Below are 26616 nucleotides of genomic sequence, written 5' to 3'. Positions count from 1 at the left end.
TGTGAAAGTCACTATGGCTTTTAGTATTTGGTGGTGCACTTTCCTGGTCTTTTCTCCTCCCACTGGATAAAGAGCCTCGTGATAAGAATGCAGTGCCATCTAACAGGCTTATTTGGGAGTAAGGATTAAGATAGCATTTAACAATAGGATTCAGACATGCCTCATGAATGTGTTTTGGAAAAATTATAGTTTAAAATATTGTTGATGCAAGTAAAAAATCCCCAAACTAAATGACGAATCTAATAGGAACTTGCAATTTGAAAGCAAGATAACAGCATTTGAAAGCCAGCACTTACGATGTGCGGATTATTAAGGCATCCTTTATGTGAGACTGTCCAGTGTTCGTATGCAGTAAAATTTTTGTACTATTACTCTACAGTTCATAGTAGTATGACATCTAATTAGAATGCTGAAAGTCTCCAGAACAGCAGGCCCCAACCTTTTTGGCACCAGGGACTGGTTTCATGCAAGACAGTCTTTTCATGGCCTGGGGTAGATGGTTTTGGGATGAAACTGGCGTAGTTAGAGTCTCATAAGGAGTGCACACGTAAATCCCTTGCATACACAGTTCACAATAGGGTTTTCACTCCTATGAGAAGCTAATGCTGCTGCTGATGTGACAGGAGGTGGAGCTCAGGTGGTATAGCTCACTTGCCCGCCGCTTACCTTCTGCTGTAGGACCCCATTCCTAAAAAGCTGTGGACCTGTGGACCAGTGCCAGTTCATGACCTGAAGGTTGGGGACTCCTGTTCTAGAAAACTGGTCACATGCTAATTTAAAGTTATAAATAGCAAAATATAAAAATAGCACTTGTAGCATAATTAGCGAAAGTAACCTTAGTAATTCACTTTACTAAATTACCCTATGCTTAACGTTGTGTCATTTGCCCTCCTACTTTGAATCCTTTTACATCTCATAAGGAAGCCCCTTGACCTCCAACAACTGCAGACCATAAGTTGAAATCACTGACCTATACGAATGCTGAACTTTCCTGGGACAGTGAATGGCCAGCAAGGGTGTGAGCCAGGGACAATGACTTCAAGGTTTAAACATTTTTTCCAGTGTGAATCTCATAAGATGATTTATATGACATGATATTGCAGGCCCTAAAATTAACCTTGAATAGAAATATCTCAGGGAGACAGTTTACTGCATTGTCCAAGTTTAGGAAGTATAATTGGTACATAGTGGTTGTGGCTGGAATTCTATACGGTGCTGTCAACTGACTACAACAGGTAAAATATATCCAAAGATCTTTCTGTTAATGTCTTCCACTGATCTCTCTCTTATTTTGTATAAAAATACTGATTTTTCCTAATTATATTCATATCTCAATCACAATCACACCAAGCAGCAATCAGCTCTGGTAAAAGTGATATTTTCTCAGGCAAACAGATGGGCAGAACGAACGAGGTAGGAAGAATGGGAACGGTAAAAGGGGAGGGGATTTATCAGCATAAGCCAGGATTTTAGGTTTTTACAGTGTAATGTTACTTGGTTTTTAGTCTCCTTCACTTCTATTTCAGTAAGTGTAGTACTTGCTGTATGCTTGTCCCACCCTTCACCTGGCTAACTCCTACTCATCTCATGAGCATGAGTTCTGTGACCTCTGTCCCTACAAAGGCTTCCTGAATTTTTCAAGTATAATACTATAGCCAAATCAGACAGGGACAGTTGGGTCTCTTCCTCTCTGATCCTCTGGCACTTGGATTATATTGTTATCCTAGTACTTATTCTATAGTACCAATATATGTAAGCAGGTAGATATATTTATTTTCATCTCTACTTCTCTATATCAGAGTTTCTCAACCTCAACACTATTGACATTTTTGGCTGAATAATTTTTTCTTGTGGAATCCTGTGCACTGCAGTATTTTTAGCACCATCCCTAGCCTCTACCCACTAGATGCTATTAGCACCCCTTCCAAGTTGTCACTAGCAAAGTGTCTCCAGACGTTACCAAGTGTCCCTTGGGAGTGAGGGGAGAATTACCGCCTGCTCAAAACCACTGCTCTGTATCAGACAAAGAGCCTCTCAGGGACCACACCGTATTACTTCTCACATTTCCAGTGCTCAGCACGAAGTGTTCATTGAATCACTAAATAACCCAGGATTTGAGGATTCACTAATGTGGAGTGGATTCACTCTTTCCCTCACCACCTCCTTTCTCTCTAATGTTGAGAGTCTCTTGATAGCTAGAATTATTCAAAACATGTAGGCAGTGGTAGGCAGATAGAGGAAGAACCTGACTTCCTCTTGTATTGTCACCATTGACTTGCTGTGTGACCTTAGGTGACTGACTTATCTCCTATCTTCAACTTGGTTTTAGTTTTAAAATTGGTATAATAGGGTTGTAATGAAGTTAAATGGGATAACGCGTTTGAAAACATCACAATAGTTGTTCAACATACATAGCTTAATACTCTTGATTGATTGATTGATTCATGCATTCATTCAGCATATATTGAGTGCATACTATAAGCTAGGCCCCAAGCTAGAACCAGCTGGAGAGGACATAAGTTACACGCACACCCAGTGGGCCCTGGGCCCTGGCATTGAGGAGTTCCTGCTGTGATGTGGGAGAAAAGTGTGCAGTTCATTGTGTTGAGCCTTTTACTCCTTAAGGTATGAACCAAGTGGGAGAGAACCCCAAGGAGACAAACTGACCTGAAAGGTTGTTGGGAAGGCTTTTCAGAAGAGAGAGGCTTGACATTAGGTGGAAGAACATCCCAGGCAAAGGGAGCAGCCTGTGCAGATGCACGTGGGCATGGCCACCATGCGGAGAGAATAGTGAGATGTGGGCCAAGTTGGACAGTGATGAGAGAAGAGAGTTCAAAATAGCTTAGAATCTACATGAGCATGAACATTTCAAATTAGGGCTTGTTCATCACAGTGCCCCAGGGTCGATTAGGGCAGTTTTTTTTTTTTTCTTCTTTTCATTTTCTCATTATTAGTCTTATCCTTGTTCTTACCAAGTGGAGCCTCCCAGAATCTCACCCTTGTTTCCATTCATTTACAAGTGTATTAAGGGTTTCAGCATATCTAGAAGGGTGTGTTATACTAGCTCTTTGGATTTTTGCATTTTGTTTCTTTCAGTTTGTATAAACTATGTATCTTTGACACATTCATTTGAGATAAAATGAGCAGGGTTTTGTTATCTCTCCCTTACCAGTGAAAGGAATACTGCTTGCATTATCTGTTCGCTGTTTACAACAACTCATTGAGGCAGGCAGTCTTTTCTTTATTTGGAAGATAGAAGAATTGATGCTAGGGAAGATAACTGAGTGGTGTAAAGGTCTGTACAGTGGAGGAACACTCCTGGTCTTGTTACTTTGGTAACTCGGCCCTTTGGGAAGAGTTGAAAAATCAATCTCTTGTGCTACTGTTGTGGAAGCTCTTAATATATTGATCTTCTAACCTCTTAATATATTAACACTATTTGGATATTATTATTCAGGCATTATCCAGTGAGACATGGTCTACAGAAATATCTTTGAAAGATATTTTCTTTATCAAAGGCATGACCTAAACGTTTATACTTAATGGTTACAACTTACTTAGTTGAGTGATTTATATTTTATTTATATCATATGATAGTGTAATATCAAACCTTAAAACCGCAGTCAGTTAAATATCTCTAGTTTATGCTTATTAACATACTTGTTAATGAAAACACATGAAAAGTCAAATAACATGAACTCCATAACTATATTGTCATTCACACCTACTCATGAAGACTTATCCTGTCTAAAATAAAATATTTAAGATGAATAGTGGTATATATTGTCTATTTCCAACATAAATGGATTCTCTGATAAAAGAAAACTCACTTGTATTATCCTAACTCCTAATGTTAAGTAACAGCAAAACAACAGCAGAGGGCACCAAATATCCATTTCAGTCTTCCACAGTTTCTTGACATTTTCTAATTTTTGTGCCTCCCTTTTCACTCTCTGCCTTTCTCCTCCTTCCTTCCTTTCTTCCTTTTTTCTAGTACTTAAAATATTTAATATTGAAACCATATTGTGCATATTTTTTAGTGGATGATGAGGTTTTTCCCTTAGCTATTTAAAAATTATGTCAAGACATCAATTTGTTTTTATTCAGTGACCTTTTTACATTTAACATGCAGCAGAATTTCAGAAATTCTTTTAAAAACTTTTATTCAATAAACATTCTATACTAAATCAATAGTAAAATTATTAAATATTTAATTTATTTTTCCTGCCAAAATATTATTAGGCAATAAACCATTTTTCATGGAAATTTAAAATTATTTAGAACATGCAATGTAATATGGCTACATGATTTTGTAAAACAGCGTACTAAGATTTGTCAAGTGTTTTTTGTTTTCCATTTCAAGATTCAAAGTATTAATATCTATAGAAGTGTGTGTGTGTGTTTGTGTTAGATGTGTGATATTTCCTAGCCTTGTTCTTAGTATCCTTAATCTTTGCTTTCAAAGGAGATTCTGATTTTTTTTTAATTATTAACTCTTCTGCTTTATACTTTGGCATGAAAATCAGCCTATGTCTGTAGTGCTTGCTGGTATAAATAAACTCTTTTTAATTGGCTATAGGAACCATTTGATATCACTATAGATTGGACTCAGTGCTCATTCAATATAAATAGTAGATTATTTTACAAGGTATTTTAAAATCCTCTTGAAAACTGTAATATTAAAAAATGATTGTGAAATAAGTAAGCTTTAAGTCAGGATCATTGAAGTGAATGGTGAAAGAGTGCAATTATTGCCATTGTTTTACGTTTCTCTTTGTCATAGGATGAACCGAAATACACTGAAAATATCATTATAATATTGGTTTTAGAAAACACAGCTTTCAGGTATTTCACCAGACATGATTTAACCCTAGAATATATTAAAATATTTAATGATAAACATTATAAATATATAATAATGATAAACAAGGATTCATCAACATTTTTTCCTCTGCAGATTCTAAGTTATTGCTTTTTTGTTGCTGGAGGCTACTGCATATGGGTGTGTGGGTGTGTGTGTGTGTGTGTGTGTGTATGGATGTGTGTGTGTGTCTGTGTGATTATGTGCTGAAAAATATCCATGCTTGAATACAGATTAATCTCATGAATCATAGTTCTGTTGTTTTCCTTGGGTTTTCACTTGAGAGACAATTTTACCTGTTACTCTTAACCTATAATTGCCACAGGTTCACTTTCAGCAATGAGGAAGCAATCCAATAATTTTTTTCTGTGGTTTTATTTCTGTAATATTTTAAGTCAGATTCCTTATTTAAAATCTGAAATGGTTAGATCTGTGTTTAAAGTTACAATCGACTTGGTTCTTACATTGAAAATGTCAAATATGTCTGTCTTACTACCCTTCCAAGTAAGTGTGTGTAGATGGATGTATTTTGCATTTATCGTTGAGTTTTACTAGCAAATTTGAGATCTTTTCATTTGTACATACCTTATAATTTAGCTTTCCTTGTTGGCTTTCTTCTTAAGAACGGAGGCTTTATTTTCTCCCAAGCATCTTGCGCATAAAAGGCACTCCACAAATATTTGTTAAATGGAATTTAATCTTCTTCCATGATAATGTAAAGGTGAGTTTGTGAGCACACATTTCAAACGTTCTTAATAAAGGTAGCAGCGGAAGCATACTAAGCTTCCTGCTAGAGAATTTTCTGGATCCAATAGCCTGTGTTTGAAATTGTTGAGAGTATAATAAGCTCATTTGAATGAATTAGTGTGCTCTAGACATGAATATCTTATGATTAAGCCAAGAGACTTATGAGTTTGTTAGATGTTTTAATTTCCCATCGATAAACTTAGTGTACTATATTACGATATCAGACATGTTGGTGATTAATTCTGCCATCTCCACGCATTTAGCCAAAATATCCTCACAACTTTGCTGCATACCTATATTTTGTTGTAACAAGACTTTGTTGGGTTAGTTAAATCTATTGTCAGGTATTGCAAATTATGCAGGACTTAGTGATATCAGAAATTTTATAGTTTACCTATAGGACTTCAAGGTTAGTCATTTTCTCTTCTTTTCTTTTGTCTCCTCCTGTTATCTTCTCAGTTGTTTTTGTCCCTGTTTCTTTCTTTCTTTCTTTCTTTCTTTCTTTCTTTCTTTCTTTCTTTCTTTCTTTCTTTCTTTCTTTCTTTCTTTCTCTCTCTCTCTCTCTCTCTCTCTCTCTCTCTCTCTTTCTTTCTTTCTTTCTTTCTTTCTTCTTTCTTTTTCTGTGAATTGATGTTAGGTATAATTTTTGCTACAATGACACAATCAGTGCACTAAGAAGTTCTGATAAGAGGAATCACACACAGTTGTATCCAGATATCATTGTCCCAGACACTAGATGATGTTTCAGGTGTCCATGCACGTGGGCTGTCTGCTGGCACACCTCCCAGGAAGGGTCAGAAACATTCGCAGATCTGCGGGTGCGGAAAGCAGGCATGTGGGGTTGACATCAGGTGTGAGAGCTTAAAGGGCTGTCTTGAGGCTACCACTCTAGCGTCCTTTTTTCTTCAAGTCACTCATGCTGCTTCAATAATTTCTTTACCAAGCATGTTTGATTTTATATTCTTTGATAGCAATGGTCTTTATCTTTATCCTGAAAGAATTTTGCAGGTCTTTCCCAGAGAGGCAGCATCTGCCAAAGCACTGTGGTGGGCTCTTTTACCTAATGTTGTTACTACCTATTCCTTCATACCCAGCGTCGGGTCTGTCTACCTAATATTGATATATGATGATATTTTATCTTTTGCGTGACATAACCAGCCCTAATACCTAGTCTGGTGCCTAGGCCATAACAACAGCTTTGTATGTGATAGCTATCATTATTAATAATAATTTTCCACATCAATATTATTTTAGATAAAATATTTATGTAATTTTATGTAGTATTCACTCAAACTACTGTTGGTAGGTAAAAAGCAGTAAGCATAGTGTCTGACATTATCTATTCAGTGTCTGAAAAAGAAAAGATAAAGCACAGTGCTCTGAGAAATAAAAGGGTTATGTATACGTTCTTCAATCTGTCCTGTTTTCTACATGCTCAGTGCTATTGCATACTTTTATCTTCCCTCATCTGGATGGTTTCAGTTGCCTTCCATTTCACATTCATTGCTGATTTTGCTCCCTTTAGCCAACATTGCTGGTAGATAAATGTTTATACAATTAAGTTTGATCATGTTACTCCCCTCATTAAAACTTTTAGACAACAGTTCTCAAACTTTACTGCATAAAGTAATCTGGGGTGCTCATTAGATTCTGAAGCATTCCTAAAGACACTGGTTCGGGTCTGATATCAGGCCCAGGAAGCTGTATTTAACAAGCACTCCTGATGATTCTGAGAAAAATACTGCTTTAGTGGCTCCCGAGCCTGCAGGATATAGCCATGCCTTGCATTCTTCATCTTGGACACTTGTGGTTTCAGCAGTATCTACTGTGTGATGCTTCTGCCTTTGTCCTGTTTCACATCTGGCCATCGTTCTGCCAGGAGTGCTCCTTCATTGCTCATTACATCTTCCGTGAGGGTTTCCTGGTCACCCGAGGTGGAGTTGGTACTTTCTCCATTGGGTCCCCTTCTCGTGCCTTGCCATCTCTCTTTATGGCACCATTCATCCAACATTATAATAACTTATGTACATGTCATCTGTTTTGAGTTCCATGACTAGAAAAACCATTTCTGACTCATCTTGGTACCCTCAGTACCCTGCACAAACACAAGACATAATAGGTGTTAGGCAATTGGGAGAATGAATGAATTAAATATACGAGAATGAGATTCGGAAAATCTTGATTGTTTTCTGCATTTGTAACTTTATGATTGTGTAGTGTAAATTTATCACATTATTTATGTATTTTAGGATACTTAACTGTAGTATAGAAATATTTAGAGCAGAAGTTTACCCACGGGAAATAGTGATAGATCTGCTTGAAAAATTTGTAAGTAATTTTCAGAAGAGAAGCCACTTGAAATACTTCTTGCAGGATAAGTAGAAGTATGTATGACTTGAGTGTCAGAAGAGAGATTCAGGAGGGAGCATGATTCTGGCATAAGCATATGCAGAAATACAAATGTCTGAAACTACTTGGTCTTGGAAAGTACAAGTGGTTTGATTTGGCGGAAGTTATAGGGATTGTGGTGAGAGATGAACTTGGAAGGGTAAGCAGCAGTATATCTTGGAGGATGTTTTGTGCTTTGCAGGTAAGTCTGGATTTTGTCCTTGGGTTCAACAGAATGTTGAAGTCTCTTAAGCTAGAAAGAAACATGGTCAGATGGGAGGAAATTAAGACAAAAGAGAGACCAATTAAGGGGATTTGTAGTAATTTTATGACAGAAGAGCTGATTGGCAATTTAAAATAATTTTCCTAAAAAAATTTTAAGGCTAGTCAAGTGAAGCAGTGGGAGTGGAGAAGGGACAAAGAAATCTATAACTGGTTGTGACCAATTAGTTCTAAACACCACTGCACTTGGACCAGCCAATTTTATACAATTTTCGTAATAGTCTTTGTTCATTCTGTTAGGTACTGTAATAGCTTTAGACTATACAAGATGAGTAAGACATGATTGGTCCCTGATTTTGAAATGTTCCTGTATAGGAAAATGTAAATATCTAAAACAACAAATTATATAAATGTGGCACAGACATACAAATATGTGATACACAGTAGACATAAAATGTTGTGGGAGTTGAATTCAATAACCTCCTTAGCAGAATTAGTCTCTTTCTCCCACCCCCCGCCAATTTACTGGGGGACAATTGACAAATTGTCAATTGTGTATATCCCAGGTGTACAGTGTGATGATTTGATATACATATACTTGTGGAATAATAGGACTTCGATGGAAGAGAAGAGATTGGAGTGAAGGAAGAGCATTTTGGGAAGGGGAATAAGTAAAAGGATTTATATGTGAGGGGCCATAATTTTGGTACTAGGGCCTATTTGTTAAAGCTCGGAAGGTATATTTGGTGTCAAACTGTAATGGACTTTGAAGATTGTGCTAAAGGAGTACACATTTTATTCTAGAGCTTTATTTTCTAATTATTAAAATAATGTATATTGATTTTATGATTATATACAATCTAAGAAATATATAGAAATACAAACAAAATGTTCTATGATTCCATCACAAGATTGTAATTACTATTAATATTTTCACACATTTCTTTCCAGTCACATATATGTATGTGTGTGTGTGTGTATATATATACACACATATATATATACACACACACTTTGTGTATATATATATATACACACACACACACTTTGGTCCAGGAAAGTGCAAGTGGTTTGATTTGGCGGAAGTTATAGGGATTGTGGTGAGAGATGAAATTGGAAGGGTAAGCAGCAGTATATCTTGGAGAATGTTTTGTGCTCTGTGTGTGTGTATATATATAGATACGTGTATCTATATATACAGATGTATATACATATATACAGATTTTAAGTGAGATGAAACTATACACACATCCACATGTACACACACACACACACACACACACACACATACACACACACCAGTTATGGTTCCAATTTCATGTATTTAATGCTTAAGTATATGTATACACACACACACGTATATATAAGCGTGGCAAGAAAGACTGCTTATATGGGTGTGTGTGTGTGTGTGTGTATATACATGTGTATATACATATAAGCAGTCTTTCTTGCCACGCTTATATATATGTGTGTGTGTGTATACATATACTTAAGCATTAAATACATGAAATTGGAACCATAACTGGTGTGTGTGTATGTGTGTGTGTGTGTGTGTGTGTGTACATGTGGATGTGTGTATAGTTTCATTTAAAATTGGAACATGGGTATTTTTCTACATGGTTAGATGTGCACACAAAATGTGATTTATAAATACTGCAATATTTATTATATGGCTATGCATAAATTATTTACTGGTTTTCTTATTGTAGATATTTAGGTGGTTTCCAATTTAAAATATTGGCTACGGTTTCACTGAACATCTTTGAACATAAATCCTTATCTGTATTTCTGACTATTTAAGATAGGATCCTGGAAATAAATGTATTGGATCAAACAATATCAATCAGAAAGGCTCATGAGGTATTTTGCCAAATTACTCTTTTAAAACTATTTAAATTCACGCCTGCAGTGTATGAGTTTGACTTTCTCTGTACTGTCTTTACTGTCTACTGTTTGCTAATAAGTTAAGATAAAACACTTATCTTGTGGTTATTTTAACTGTCATTTCCTTGAAGACCAATTTGAGCAGGTTTTCCCTATATTCACCTTTTATGTTTCTTTTACTCTTTGCTCTTCATAGTTTTTTTCTTTTTTCTTTTTTTTTCTTTTGGCAATAGTATTCTTACTGCTTTTAAGAAATGTTTGTATTTATTACAACTCTTCATTAGTCCTATTTCTGGAACATTTTATTCCTATTTTTTAGTTGTCATTTAACATGTTTTTTTATCATAGTGAACTTTTAAGTATGTTTAGAAAGTCCACTCTCATCTCAAGATCAGATAGATATTCACTTATGTTTTGTTTAGTTTTTAAGAATTTTTGTATTGTCTATTTTTCCTAATAATTCATGATAATGGAAATTTTTTGGTAGAGTGACATGATTAGATTTTTGCCTCAGAAAGAAGTCTGTGGCTCTTTAGAGGTCACATGTGTTGGAGTAAGAGACCAGGGACAGTGAAACCTGTCTTGAGGAGCAAAGATAAGGGTCTGAATTTCTGTCGTGACAGTGGGATAGGAAGAAAACGGAATGATTTCCAACTGATGAATCAGGAGGCCCAGCAGGTTTAGTGAGGGGTGGCGATGAGAACGTTAAAAAGCGAGGTAGGTACTGTGGGATCTCCCAGTACAAACCATTGGGGATAAAGGATTGAAACTCCTTTAGGAGACTGGTCTGGCTGGTGATGGGAAATTAGAAAGCCATCTACATATAGGTGATAGTTCCCATGTGGGAGGAGGAATGAGTTATCAGGGCAGCTGCCTGAGAGGGGAGATTGACAGAGGTAGAAGACTTACCAGGAAGTACTCTCCAGTTAAGTCTTTGTTACACTCCAGGATGCTGGGGAGGCGGCTATTTATTCTTTCTTTTAGTTCTTTCTCTGTCTCTGTCTCTTTTTCTTTCTGTCTCAGCAAAAAATAACAATGTCATATACTGCAAAGACATTAAGGAAGAGAGGGACTGAAGAATTTTCATTGGATTAGTCTACTACTTTCAGTAAATTTTGCTAAAAGGGACTTAAATTTGGCTAGAAGAGGAGAGAAATAGAAAAGGGAGCATGGTCAAAAGATAGCATTTTTTAAAGGCTCTAAGTAAACTCTAATATGTTCTTTATTCAGGAAATGGAATCTTTGAATAGGGAGATTGAAGGTAAAATGGAAAAAGGAGGGATATGATGGTTGTAGCAACTTAAAGAATCAGGAGCCACGATAAACGGGTTATTCCATCAGGTGGAACAGTAGTTTGTTCTCAGAAACAGGATTTGCTCCTAGATTATTGAAACAAATTTTAATCTGTACTATGAGTAAAGAGACTCCCTGCTTCAATAATAAACTGTTATTTTCTTGGTTTTTAAACTAATTGGCAATTTTGTGATTGTTTCAGCATGAAGTTCTTCTAATTGTGTAAGCTGATATGTTACATGCTGCTGATTGGCAAAGTTAGTATGTTACTTTTCATGATACAGGTTCCTAGAAGGACAACTTAATAAGCATGTTAATTCCTCTGATTATTTATTACTTATTAATTAATGTATGAAATTAAGCACTTTTAATTATAACTATCTTTTAAAAATATTTATTACAGGGAAATTTACCTAAATATTCTCATAACTCCCTGATGGTTCAAGCAATAAAGACAAACCTAACAGACCCGGACATACATGTGCTATTCTTTGATGTGGAAGCGTTGATTATTCAACTCCTGACTGAAGAAGCCTCTAGGCCGAATACTGCGCTTATTTCCCCAGAGAATTTGCAAAAAGCATCTGGCAGTTCAGACAAAGGGGGCTCTTTTTTAACTGGAAAACGGGCAGCAGTTCTCTTCCAACAAGTGAAAGAAACAATCAAAGAGAACATCAAGGAACACCTCCTTGATGATGAAGAGGAGGATGAGGAGATAATGAGGCAGAGAAGGGAAGAAAGTGATCCTGAATATCGGTCCAGCAAATCAAAGCCATTGACCCTATTAGAATATAATTTAACTATGGACACTGCAAAGCTGTTTATGTCCTGCCTTCACGCCTGGGGTTTGAATGAAGTACTGGATGAAGTTTGCCTGGATCGCCTTGGAATGCTGAAACCCCACTGCACAGTATCGTTTGGTCTCTTGTCGAGAGGAGGCCACATGTCACTGATGCTGCCGGGTTATAATCAGCCTGCTTGTAAACTGTCACACGGGAAATCAGAAGTGGGAAGGAAGCTACCAGCGACTGAGGGAGTAGGAAAGGGAACTTATGGAGTGTCCCGTGCTGTCACCACACAGCATCTCCTGTCTATCATTTCTTTGGCAAATACTTTAATGAGTATGACCAATGCAACTTTTATTGGTGATCATATGAAGAAGGGTCCTACCAGGTGTGACCATGATAGTTTGATTTTACTAAGTTTCAAAAAAAGAAACCTGTTTTATTTTTTCATTGTTGATTACTCTTTTTTGGCTCTACACAATTTTATTGTATTAGTGTCATCTCAGTTTTTTCCTTTTTACGTTTTAAAACACCAGTTTCAAAATGCCCGGTTAAAACATAATAAAATTATACTATTTTATGTATACGTTGGCATACTTAGATGTTATTTTTTAAAAATTTGGAATGAGAGAGGTAGTCATATAGACTAGCTCTTGTAAATATAATTATGAAATTGTATATGTACTTGAAGTTTGCCCTAATATTCAATTCAAAATATATATTTGAGGCTGGGCATGGTGTCTCACACTTGTAATCCCAGCACTTTGGGAGGCTGAGGCAGGAGGATCACTTGAAGCCAGTAGTTTGAGACCAGCCTGAGCAACATAGTGAGACCCTGCCTCTACAAAAATAAAACTAAAAAAAATTAGCTGGGCATGGTGGTTACATGTATGTAGTCCCAGCTACTTGGGGGGCTGAGGTGGGAGGGTTGCTTGAGCCTGGAAGTTCATGGCTGCAGTGAGCCATGATTGTGCCACTGTGCTCCAGCCTAAGCAACAGAGTAAGACTCTGTCTCCAAAAAGAAAAAATAAAAATAAAAATTGTGTATTTGGTTAAATGCCTCTTCTCATTGTAACTTATATGTAATGATTGGCATGTGTTCAGAGATTTGGCTTCAGAATTTTGTGAGAAGTATAGTCAGAATTTTTCAATAGAGAAAGAAAAAACTTTTTAAAATGCAGAATACTATTTTAATATTTCTAGAATACTTAGACTCAATTTGTCCTTTTATGGAGGCAACTTTTTATTATACTCTATTGAGCATTTACCATATGAAGAATTAAAAACAATTCTAACAAATACTTATATAGCACTTACTTTGTGTCGGTCTGTGTTGTAAGTACTTTACAAAAACTAACTTGTTAGTGCCCTTAACCCTATAAGGCATGTACTTTTATTATCCCTTTATTACAGATAACAAAACTGAGACACAGAGAGATGATGTAATATGCCCAAAGTAACATAGCCAGTAAGTGGTAGTGTCAGAATTCACAACTGAGACAGTATGCCTCTACAGTCCAAGATTTCTTAATGCCTAAAGACTGTTTTCAAGTTTTTGGGCTGAATGCTTTTAATCTATCTTTCTGTGAATTCACTTGGACTAATGCTGTGGAGTAGGCTGAAATCTCACATCTGCATATTAAAGAACAAAGGTTTAAGTACAATGTTAGAAAATATTTCTTAAACTAATATAAAGCACAAATTGTACATGTCAGATTTTTACTTGCTAATCATTTACTCATTTGAAATGGAAAACGTTAATAGGTCCAAACCAAAATAATCTTTCTGGAATGGTAAATTGAAAATGTTCTATATATGTTTGTTTTGTGATTTGTTTAGAAGTAGAAAATTTTTTATTTTAAATAGTTCTGGAAACATGACGGTGTCAAAATATATCTTGTATTTTTTTTCTTCTTTTTTAAGGCCACCTAGACCAAGCACCCCAGACCTTTCTAAGGCAAGGGGTTCCCCTCCAACTTCCAGTAATATTGTGCAAGGACAGATTAAACAAGGTAAAATTAAATCTTATTAAGTAATTGACATGACATTTCAGCTCTAGAAACTGAGGAGGCAGAGCTAATGTATAATCATAATATTTGTTTGTCTTGGGTTGTTAAAAGAGAGAAAAGTTGTTATATTCCAGATGTAAATATGGATAATTAAGATGTCAGTTAAGAATAAATCAGATTTATTTAGAAAGTGATAAATGAACATATTTCAAATAATTTTATTATACTGTCTTTGGCCTAATTTTTATATATTAGGGGCACCTTAACTTGACAACAGTAGTGTTTTAATTGTGTGTATCTTGAGTTTAAAAGTTATATGTATTTTAAACTACATTTAGAAATGCTTAAGTTCATAGTTCCATACTATAGCTCATCTCCTGCCATTTTCCCATAGTTCATGTGTTGTGATTCACAAGCGGAAATCCTTGTTAAACTATTCTTTTTATCTTTTCTTTTTATTTAAGTCATTATATAATTAACTTTCACCTATACTTTGCTTTTCATTAGGAGATGGAAGAGAAGAAAGGTTGAGTTTCTCTTCCTTTACTAATAATTCCTACATATTCCTGAGTATAATTAATATACTTAGATGTATCTGTGTATATCTTTTATATTCCTATTAAGACTGACAAGTGAGCTAATCAAGAGAGTTGGGGAGTTATGTCTACTTAGAGAACTTTCCTTTAGGCAAAGAGTTAATACTGACTCTTCACAGAATGTGATAGAGAAAAGTAAAGAAGTGAGCAACAGATGGGTTGATGTAGGTTCTGCTTATAAATGGTGGCCTACTGGCATTTTTCTCCCCTACCCCTGTACTTTTTTTTTAAGTTTGAAAGAGTCAAACAGTAGTTTACAAGGTTTGTTAAATAGTAGACCCCCAACTTTACATCTGTAGTTGTCCCCTTCCACAGGACAAGTACTTTTATCTGTCTTAGCTGATTATTTGAGACTTACTTTAACATCCTTAAATGGTTTGCTTGATTTTCAGCATTAGGCACTGTCAGATGGTTCTCCTTATGGAAGATAAACTCCCACACTTTCTATGCCATTCCCATCCATCATTTCCAACCCCACACGGTCACCCTTCTCATTTCCCTGACCCCAGGCACATCACCATGCCTGACTAATTTTTTCTATTTTTAGTAGAGATGGGGTTTTGCCCTTCTGCCCAGGCTGGTCTCGAACTCCTGAGCTCAGGCAGTTCACCCACTTTGGCCTCCCAAAGTGCTGGAATTACAGGCATGAGCCATTGCATCTGGCCAATAAAATTTCTTTGTAGATGATAGTATGTTTCTGGGCTGTTTGATTCCATTGATTGATTTGTCTAGCCTTATGTCTTAATTACTGTTGCTCTGTAGTGAGACTTGATATTCAGTAGATGAAATCTTACCACCTTATTCTTTTTAAAGTGTGTCTTGGCTATTTTTGTCCATTTGAATTGCAATATAAATTTTAGAATCAGTTTCTCAATTGCCACAGAAACCTGTTGTGATTTTAATTGCAGTTATATTGAATTTAGATAAGTTTGGAGATAATTAATATCTTTATGGGATTCACTCATATACATCAACTTAATATGTCTCTATATTTATTTAGGTGTTCTTTATCATAACTATAGTTTTATGTGTACAGGTTTTATATATTTTTTAGATATATAGCATTTATATATCTAAATATTGGATTCGGATATTAGATTTAAAAAATTTTCTTAACTGGTAATGTTTAACTATTTTTCATTTCTGTGCCCCAGTATGGAATGCAGTTGATTTTTGTATACTAATGTTGTATCAAGCAATCTTGCTCAATTCACCTATTAATTAAAATAATTTATCTGGAGATTCCTTTGAATGTCAGGGTAATCATATGAGATAACCTTTTCTATTCCCAGTCTTAAAGGGAAAACTTTTAAACCTTTCATAATTATGATATTTCCTGTGTGCTTTTATAGATGTTAAGAAACTAGTTACCTTTTATTCCTTCTTTGCTAATGTTTATCATCAGTGTATTTGGATTTTATCATACCTTTTCTATATTGCTTGAGATGATTGTGTAACTTTTAATTTTCCTCTATTAATGTGGCAAATTTAGAACATAAACACAATATTGCATCCTAGAATAAAACCAATTTTGTTGTGATATATTATTGTCTTATAAATTATTGTATTTGATTTATTTTTTTTTTATTTAAGAAAACTTTTTTTTTTCTAATGTTGTTAGAAGCTTTCAGATTATTTAGGTTACAAAAACTTGAGTTGTGGAATGTTTTCTTTTTTTTCTATTTTCATGAAGAGTTTGTATAAGATTGGCAACATTTCTTTCATAAATTCAAACTCTAGATTTAAATTTGCTGGATTTAGATCTAGAGTTTTCTTTGTAGGCAGTTTTTAATTCTGGGTTCAACTTATCTCATTGATTGACTTTTCAGATTTTGTTTCTTTGGTGTCAGTTTTGTTAAGTAGTACATATTTAGGAGTTTCTCTGGTTCTAAATTTTCAAATATATTGACATTTGAGATTATAATAAATCTTTCCGGCGTCTGTGGTGTGTCCTTATTTTTATTCCTGATTTTAATAATTTATGTCTTCTCTCTTTTTGCTTCATCAGTCTTACCAGAGGGTTATCAATCTTATTAGTCATTTTAATGAACTCAATTTGACTTTATCTTTTATAGTGCATACTTTTCCTCCACTTCCTTAAATTCTGCTCTTTATTTACATCTTCCTCCATTTTTTTGGATTCAATGTGCTAGGTTTTTTTTTTTTTGACTTCTTAAGATGGATGGCTATGTACCGATTTTCAGTCTTCTTTCTTTTGTGTGTGTGCCAAAAATTGTATCACCTGTGAATAAAGTTAATTTTACTTCTTTTCAATTAGTATGCATTTTATTTTATTTTTCTCACCTTATTACACATGTTAGGACTTCCAGAATGACGTTGAATTGAAAAAGGTAGAGCAGACATTCTTGCCTCATTCCTGATCTGAGGGATAAAGCATTGAGTCTTTCACTGCTGAGTATAATGTTAGCTGTGAGTTTTTCTTCGATGTTCTTTTTTTTAATTTAATTTAATTTTTATTTTTTTGAGATGGAGTCTGGCTGTGTTGCCCAGGTTGGAGTACAGTGGCGCCATCTCGGCTCACTGCAAGCTCCGCCTCCCGGGTTCACACCATTCTTCTGCCTCAGCCTCCCAAGTAGTTGGGACTATGGGCGCCCCCCCACCCCGCTCGGCTAATTTTTTGTAATTTTAGTAGATTTGGGGTTTTACTGTGTTAGCCAGGATGGTCTCCATCTCCTGACCTCATGATCCTGCCGCCTTGGCCTCCCAAAGTGCTGGAATTACAGGCGTGAGCCACCGTACCAGGCCTTCTTTAATGTTCTTTATCAGGTTGAAAAAGTTCCATTCTATTCTTAGTTTGTTGAGATTTAAAAAATTATGAATAGATGTTAGACTTTATTCAGATGTTTTTTCTGCATCTATTGAAATGATTATTTGATTTTTGTCTTTTCTTAATAAGACAAAGTATATTGACTTTTGAGTTTTAAAACAACCTTGCAATATAGACCACATTTTGAATTACCAATTTTATAGTTTGTTAGGTACAATTTGCTAAAATTTTGTTAAGGGTGTTCATGAGGAAGTTTGGTCTTCAGTTTTCAATTCTATTAATGCCTTTGTCCAGTTTTGCTGTTAGGATAATGCTGGCCTCACAGAATGAATTCAGAGGTAGCCCCTTTCCCTGTATTTTCTGAAAGGGTGTGTGTAGATTGTTCATTCTTCCATATTTGGTTGATCTAATTCACTAGTGAAAGCCCAGGAGTTTTCTTTATGGGAAGGTTTTTAACTACAGATTTAAAAGTACTCTAGATATAGGGCTATTCTGCTTGTTTTTAAAAATGTCTACTTGGGTGAACTTTGATCATTTGTATCAAATTTATCATCAAAAAGTTGTGCATAATCTTTTATTTCCCTTTTACTATCATATTTGTAGGATTTGAAATTATATTTACTCTTTCATTTCTGTTATTCATAATTTATGTTTTTTCCTGTTTTCTTGATCAGTCTGGCTTGTAGCTTAGCAATTTTATGGATCTTTTCAAAGAACCAGCTTTCTATTCATCAATATCTGTTATTTTTCTATTTCATTGATTTTGATTTGATTATTATTTATTTTTTCCATTTTAAATGTGCTCTTATTTTTTAGTTTCTTAAGGTAAAAGCTGTGATCATTGATTTGAAACCTTTCTCCTTTTCTAATATAGGCATTCAATGCTACAAATTTTCCCCTAAGTATTATTTTAGTGGCATTACACACACTTTGCCATATATTACTTTTAATTTTCCTTTTGATTTTTTTTTCTTTTACCCATGGATAATTTAGTAATGCGTTAATAAAATTTCAGAACACTTGGGGATTTTCCTAGGATCTGTCTGTTACTGGTTTTCGTTTTATGATCAGATACTGTATTTTGTGTGGTTTGAATCCTTTGACATTTTTTTCGATTGATTGTGTTTATTTATGGTCCAATAAAATTGCATACATTTATAGTGTACAACATGATGTTTTGATACATGTGTACATTGTGGGATGGCTACATCAAGCTAATTAACATATCTATGACCTCATATATGTATCATTTTATGTGTGTGTTGAGAACACTTAAAATTACTCCCTTGGCAATTTTTAAGTCTGTAATACATTGTTACTAACTATAGTCACCATGTTGTACAATATGAATCCTTTTGAATTTATTGAGATTTGTTTTGTGGCCCCAAATATAGTCTGTCTTGGTAAATATACTGTGTGTGCTTCAGAAGAATGTGTATTCTGCTGTTGTTGGGTGGAATATTTTGTGACTATCAGTCAGGTCAAGTTGCCTGTGTTCAAGTTTAGTATATATTTGCTGATTTTTCTGCCTGCTTGCCTTTATCAATTAAATAAGGGTATTGAATCTGCAGCTATAATTATGGGTTTGTTTATTCCTTCTTACATTTGTATCCCAGTTTTTGCTTCATGTATTTTGAAGCTCTGTTATTAGGTGCATAAACCTTTGGAATTTTTATTTCTTCTTGATTATTTGACTCTCATCATTATGAAATGACCTTCTTTATCCTTGGTAATATCCTTTGCTCTGAAATTTACTTTGTTTATAATAATAGAGTAATTTCAGCATTTTTGGCTACTGTTATCATAGTGTAACCTTTTATCATCCTTTTACTTTTTACGTATTTGGCTCTTTAAGATGTGTTTCTTGTAGGCAGCATATAGTGGGTCTTATTTTTTAATCCAGTCTGACCTACTTTTTACTTGAGATGCATAAGCCATTTACATTTAATGTGATTGTTGATATAGTTAGGTTTGAATCTGTTATCCTGCTACCTTATTTTTCTCTTTGTTGAGTTTATTTTTTGTTCTTTTTCTTTTTCTGCTGTCTTTTAGACTAATAAAATTTTGTATGATTCCATTTTATCTCCTTTATGGTTTATAAGCTAATTTTTAATTTTATTATTTTAGTAGTTTTTTTAGAGTCTGTAGTCTATGTCTCAGTTATCACAGTGTACATTCAAGTGGTATTATACTATTTAACATTTAATATAAATGTTAAACCTTATTATATTAGCATTTGTCATCTCCTGGTCTTTATGCTACTGTTGTCCTGTATTTTACTTTTATATATGTTATAAACCTCACAAATTATTCTTATGATTTGTGTTTAATAGTAATTATATTTTAAAGAGACTGAAATAGGGAAAAATACATATTTATCCATGTAGTTACCTTTTTTGGTATTCTACATTCCTTTGTGTAGGATTTTTGTCTGGTATAATTCTTCTTCTAACAAAAGGACTTACTTTAAGCTTACTTTAAGCTTTCTTTGTGTGTGTATGTATCTATTTATTTATTTACTTTAAGTTCTGGGATCCATGTGCTGAACATGCAGGCTTGCTATGTGGGTACACATGTGCCATGTTGTTTTGCTGCACCTGTCAACCCATCGTCTAGGTTTTAAGCCCCACATGCTAAGCTTTCTTTTAGTGAGGATCTGCTCTTCAGGTTTTTGTACATTTGAAAACATCTTTGTTTGTCTACATTTTTGAAAGCTTTTTATTTTTTTTTTTCTGGTATAGAATTCCAGGTTGACTTTTTATATCTTTTAATACTTTGAAGATGATATTCTGCTGTCTTCTTGTTTGCATTAGTTCTAACAAGATCTGATGGCATTCTTATCTTTGTTCCTCTAACTGTAACATTACTAATCTTGGTGCTTTTACAATTTTCTATTGATCACTGGTTTTGAGCAGTTTGATTATGTGGTTCTTCAGTGTAGTGTTCTTCATGTTTCTTGTGGTTGGGGTTCATGAAGTTTATTAATTTTGAAAAATTTTCCATAATTATTTCTTCAAATATTCATTCTGCCCTTTCCTCTCTCCTCTCTCTAAGGGACTCAAATTACATGTACATTAGGCTGATTGAAGTTGTTTCACCTATCACGGTGCTTTTTATTTCTGGATTATTTGTCCTCTCTGTGTTTTGATTGAGATAGTTTCTATTGCAACATCTTCAAGTTTATTAGTTTTTTCTCAGCAATGTGTAATATGCCATTGGTCCCATCCAGCACACTTTAAAAATTTATTTATTTATTTTTTATAGAGACAGTGTCTTGCTGTGTTGCCTAGGTTGGTCTTGAACCCCCAGGCTCCAGCAACTTTCCCCGTCTTGGCCCCCCAAAGTGCTGGGATTCCAGGCATGAGTGACCATGCCCGACTGTCATCCAATGCACTTTAAATCTCAGACATTGTTATATGTGTCCACAGAATTTTGATTTGGGTCTTAAAATTTTTGTTTTCCTTGTCTCTACCTAACTGCTTTGAATACATGGATTGCAGTTATAATAAATGTTTTAGCACCCTTCACTGATAATTTTGATAGCTCTGTCAGTTCTGGGTTGGTTTAAATTTATTCTTCTCCTCCTTGTGGACTGTGCTTTCCTGCCTCCTTGCATGTTGATAATCTTAGATTAGATGGAAGATGTTTGAATTTTACCTGTTTGGGTACTGGACACTTTTGTGTTCTTAAAAATCTTGAGCTGTGTTATGGGATGCAGTTATGTCATGTGGAAACAGTTTCTTTTTCTTTCCTGGGCTTGCTTTTATGACTTGTTAGGTGGATTTGGAGCAGTGCTCTAAGATGAATTACTCCCCATTACTGAGGCCAAACCTTCCAGAATAGCCAATGTCCTGTGAATTATGAGGTTTTCCATTTAGGCTCTTGGGAGCAGGCACTGTTTCTGGTCCTTTAGATATTTTCCCCCCACCTCGAGTAGTTTCTTTACAGACATGTACTGATTGGTGTTCTGCTGAATACTTGAGGGAGATCCTCTGAAGAACTTTGATCTTTGCAGCTCCCTTCTCTCTGTCCATTGAATTCTAGCTGGCCTGATTTCCTGAGACTCTCAGCTTTGTCTCCCGAACTCAGGGAAACTGCTGGGCTGCTCACTTTGTTTTCCACGTAGCTTCACCTAGGAACTCTCTTAAGGCAATAAGCTGGGGTAATCATAGGGTCATAGGGCTCACGTTGCTTGTCTCCCATCTCTCGGTCCTTCATTGCATGATGCCCAGTGGCTTGAAAACCATTGTTTTATACATTTCATCTTTTTGTTTGTCTGTTTTTGGTTGTTTTGGGCTGGATTGCGAATCTGTTTCTTGTTGTTCCATCTTTGCCAGAAGTGGAAGTTCCTTTCTCTCTTTTTTTTTTTTTTTTTTTTTTTTTTTTTTTTTTTTGAGACGGAGTCTCGCTGTGTCACCCAGGCTGGAGTGCAGTGGCGCGATCTCGGCTCACTGCAAGCTCCGCCTCCCGGGTTTACGCCATTCTCCTGCCTCAGCCTCCGAGTAGCTGGGACTACAGGCGCCCGCCACCACGCCCGGCTAGTTTTTTGTATTTTTAGTAGAGACGGGGTTTCACCATGTTAGCCAGGATGGTCTCGATCTCCTGACTTCGTGATCCACCCGCCTCGGCCTCCCAAAGTACTGGGATTACAGGCTTGAGCCACCGCGCCCGGCCTCCCTTTATTTAAAAATGTTCCAAATATCTATTTTTTTAGAAAGTAAAAATTATTTGTATATATGGAGTTGTGATATTTTTAGAGTGTTATTACTGGTAAAAATTGAAACAGGCTCATATTGGCAAGGGACTTGTTTAATGTATTCTTGGTAATAGTAGTATGATTAGGACACAGCCAGTGCTTTTAGACTCTAGATCCTGTGCTTTTCCTGCAATAGTATATGTTTTATTTTTCCAGATTCATTGGAAATATTTTCCAGGATATACTCAACAAATCAGTGGCGGGACGATTCATTTAAGTTTGACTTCTGTTAGAGATATTATTTGTTATCCTCCTCATCATCTTCATTATGATTCTTAGCAGTTGGTGATTCTTCTTGAATTACATTTTTCCTTCTCTGTAATCATAGTAGATAGAAACATTCTCATATAATTTGTGACATTGTCATGATGCATTATATATTCACCACCATGATGGTGTTAGATTTGCTCACCTGGTCAAGTCTGAAGATTTTAAAGTTGGAATACTTTATTATTGCTTCTCTCAGAAAAGCATTGAGTTTTGAGAGCAGTGAAGAAGGTTTTGAAAATTGGGTCTTTTTTAAAAAAAGCATTTATTTAAGGCAATAGAGTTAGGAATTTTCATTTGGAAAGCACATATGCTTTTCTTCTAAAGTAAATGAAGGCCAGCAGTTCCTACTGAGAGAGAGCTGCATAGTAAAATACTTTAGAATACCATTATGAAGCTCACTTTCTATTTTAATATTGGAATTAATATATAGTGTAATTGTTTTCTCAAAAATATTTATTAAGTTCTTTTTGTCTCCTAACAACTCTGTTAGGGAGGTTAGAGAGGTTGGTCTGACGTATACTCTCTTGAGTAGTATATATCTAGTTGATAACATGAACATAAATAACCAATTTATGGTTGGAAGTGGTAAGAGATACAAAGGGCTCTGAGTTCTCTAAGGTTTCAGCAGTTAGAGCATTATTTCTTCATTTTTCTAGTCTGGCTTTTCTTAGCTTGGTTTGCTTTTAAATATTTTCTTCTTGTGTTTTTTATTTCCTGACTTCCTCTACTGTGCACATCGATTCACGATGTCTTTAAGTTGTATTGCAAACATGAATATGCGTCTTTTCAATAAGTTGTCACTTACACGTTGGCTAATACTTGTTCAGCTGCCAAATAATCTATATGAAGTAAAGACTTCAGCTGGGGATTGGAACTTTCATAGATATTTGGGTTTGATAATAAAGATAGTTTAGATAGTTCAGCTTATATAATTTTCCATAACCAATATTAGGGCACTTCATTGGAAAGTAGTATCTTCACAAGAGGTTTATTTTGCCTAACAGTAGACTTGTTAATTCAGTGTTTGTCAATAATTAACATTTACCATCAGTTGTCTACTTTTTTTTATACAGTTTATTTTTTTTTGTTTGTTTGACACTCAATTTTGCGGTTTATGAAACATGCTACTTGAGAAAAAGAGATCAGAGATATCAAATAACCACACTTTCATTCATGGCAAATATAGCCCTAAGTCTGCTCATGGCTTTATGATTTTCTACTTTTTTTTTCCTTTGAGACAGAGTCTCACTCTGTTGTCCAGGCTGGACTGCAGTCTGGTCATGGCTTACCGCAGCCTTGACTTCCTGAATAGCTGGGACTATAGTCAAAGGCCACCATGCCCAGTTAATTTTAAATTTTTTGTAGAAATGGAGTTTCACCATATTGCCCAGCCTGGTTTCGAACTCCTGGGCTCAAGTGATCCTCCCACCCCAACCTCCCAAAGTGCTGCGATTACAGGTGTAAGCCTCTGTGCCTAACTGTTCAACGTTCTAATGTACTGTATTTCTCTCTATTCATTAATCTCATGACATAAGTCTCTGGTCTGTGTCTCTTGTGTTATCTTGATTGTGACCATATTTTTACGTTTAGTAGTTGCATCTTTACTCAGTGGGAGGTGCCCAAGCAAGTTTAAGCAATGTAAAGTTTAAGATTATGTTATGTTCTTCGCAACTTTATTTTTCAGAAATGAGTTCAATTTAGGATGTCTAACCTTAGAAGTAAGAGGTAGTCGTTGTTAAATTATCTCAGGAAAGAGTTACATAAATTAACCAATAGTTTAATCACTATTCTTTTCCAGGATTTATAGAGAAATAAACAGTACTTAACATAGAGTCCATATATCATATTAAGGAATGGATCTGAGAATCCCTTAAAATTTTGTGTGTTTGACCTTCTGTGCCTTTATTTTTTTAAATTGGTGTACACCCTTGATTTGCTGTGGAAGCTCAAAGGGTAGGGACATTTTTTTTTTCTGCTTTGTTTAGTGATTTATCCCACGAGCTTGGAACAGTGGCTGATACATAGAAGGAGCTCAGCAAATATTTACTGAATGAATGAATCTATAGATAACCTTCTCTTTATGTTTCTGGAGTCAATATGTCAATATTGGTGCTGAGGCTATAAGGGCTGACAAATCTCTGCCCTCACGGTGCTTATTATGTCTATTGGAGGAAATGCACAGGAGTGCAATTTATGATAATATTTTAATTGGTTATTATATGCTTTTCTAGATAATGAGTGCCTTGAGGGCAGACACTTTGTCTAATCTTTGTGTGTTTTTGTGTGCTTAGCCCAATACTGACATATAGTAATTGTCACTTATTTAGTGTTCAGTGAAGTAGAAAATTTTAATAGCCTTCATATACCAAATTCAAGTTAGTGTTTATGTTATAAATTTGTCTTTTACAATAATGAATTCTCTCCCCATCGTTCTTGGTCTTAGAGAACTCATTGGCTTATTTTGTGTATTAGTAATGAGGGAAACCTTTTACAGAAACTTTGTCTGTGTTTTGACTTTTTGACTTGAGTTATAGGCCAAGGTAAAATTTTCATCACACCTGTGTTTATTGCACTTCTGATATAATCCAGTGGTGATCTACAGGTGAAGTAGTATGCCTGTATTTTTTAAACATTATGAGCACCTTCATGTGTTGTCTTGTGTACCTGTTGTTTGTCAGCGTGCCATCTTGGGCTGCTAATTCATTCTGCTCTGGTAAGTCCTTACGTTTCTGCTGCCTGCACCTTTGTTCTGCCCTATTGCCCTAGTTTTTTGTGTTCTTCTTTTATGCTGTTTTAAGGATACCTTTTTTTTTCCTCCATAAGAATGTTTGGACGTTGCATTTCTATATAGCTTCTATATGTGTTCAGTTGGTGGTTTCCTATCTAATGGAGAGGGTCTAGATTATTAATGAGTCGATCACTTGAATAAGGTTTTCATATATTGTTTGTATCAGCACCATGATGAGTGGTATTAATGAATTTATAACATGACGAAATATATTTACTTAGTACATACCATGCACTTTCCTCTGTGTTTTTCATTTATTGCCTACAATTACTGACCCAAACAATTATGCCCATATTGCCCAAGAACTCTGCAGTGACTTTTTAGGTTAGGAATTTGTTTATGAAATGCTGTGTCCAGAAACACCAATACCACCAAAACTTTAACATTGTGTAAGTAGTATATTTGAAATTATCATCGCTGCTAATGTAATTGCTTTTGTCATTAGTTTCCAAACACATCTCTGTTTCATGATCATAGTACTTATATGATGTTCATTTTCTCTGTATGGTTTCTTGTAACATTTGGACCAACTTTAACAGTTTCATTAGTTACATATAAGGAGTAAAAATGTTATTGGCCTTCTTAATAGTAACCCTAAGCTAAAGAGAGGACGACGGAGATTGGTCAGGAGATGTGTGTTTCTTAAAAATGTGGAAGAAAGGTGGAGCGTGGTGGCTCATGCCTTTAGTCCTAGCAATTTGGGAGGCTAAGGTAGGCAGATTGCTTGAATCCAAGGGTTTGAGACTAGCCTGGGTGACATGGCAAAACCCCATCTCTACAAAAAAAAAAAAATACAGGCCAGGCACGGTGGTTCACGCCTATAATCCTGGTACTTTGGGAGATCAAGGTGGGCAGATCACCTGAGGTCTGGAGTTTGAGACCAGCCTGACCAACATGGAGAAACCCCATCTCTACTAAAAATACAAAATTAGCTGGGTTTGGTGGTGCACACCTATGATCCCAACTACTCAGGAGGCTGAGGCAGGAGAATCGCTTGAACCCAGGAGGCGGAGGTTGTGGTGAGCCGAGACCATGCCATTGCACTCCAGCCTGGGCAACAAGAGTGAAACTCCATCTCAAAACAAACAAACAAACAAAACTACAGAAATTACCTGGGTGTGATGGTGTGCACCTGTAGTCCCAGCTACTCAGGATGCTGAGGTTGGGAAGATGGCTTGAGACTGGTTGGTTGAAGCTGCAGTGAGCTGTGATCACACCACTACACTCCA

At 35.5% G+C, this 26616-nt stretch overlaps 1 protein-coding gene across 6 annotated transcripts in view; it reads left to right on the top strand.

Moving 5' to 3' along the window:
• WDR7 (WD repeat domain 7) overlaps positions 1-26616 on the top strand; it is a 389629-nt gene that overhangs the window by 97984 nt on the left and 265029 nt on the right. For all 6 annotated transcript variants that reach the window (XM_005586607.5, XM_005586606.5, XM_065533758.2 and 3 more), the window contains 2 exons: positions 11799-12568; positions 14104-14192. In XM_005586607.5, the coding sequence (XP_005586664.3) occupies positions 11799-12568; positions 14104-14192 (859 nt within the window). The remainder of the gene's footprint in view (positions 1-11798; positions 12569-14103; positions 14193-26616) is intronic.

The sequence above is a fragment of the Macaca fascicularis genome, chromosome 18 (assembly GCF_037993035.2).
Source record: "Macaca fascicularis isolate 582-1 chromosome 18, T2T-MFA8v1.1".
In the NCBI taxonomy this organism is placed as follows: Eukaryota; Metazoa; Chordata; class Mammalia; order Primates; family Cercopithecidae; genus Macaca; species Macaca fascicularis.
Note: the sequence above shows the minus strand (reverse complement) of the source record. Positions and strands in the feature narration are given on the sequence as shown.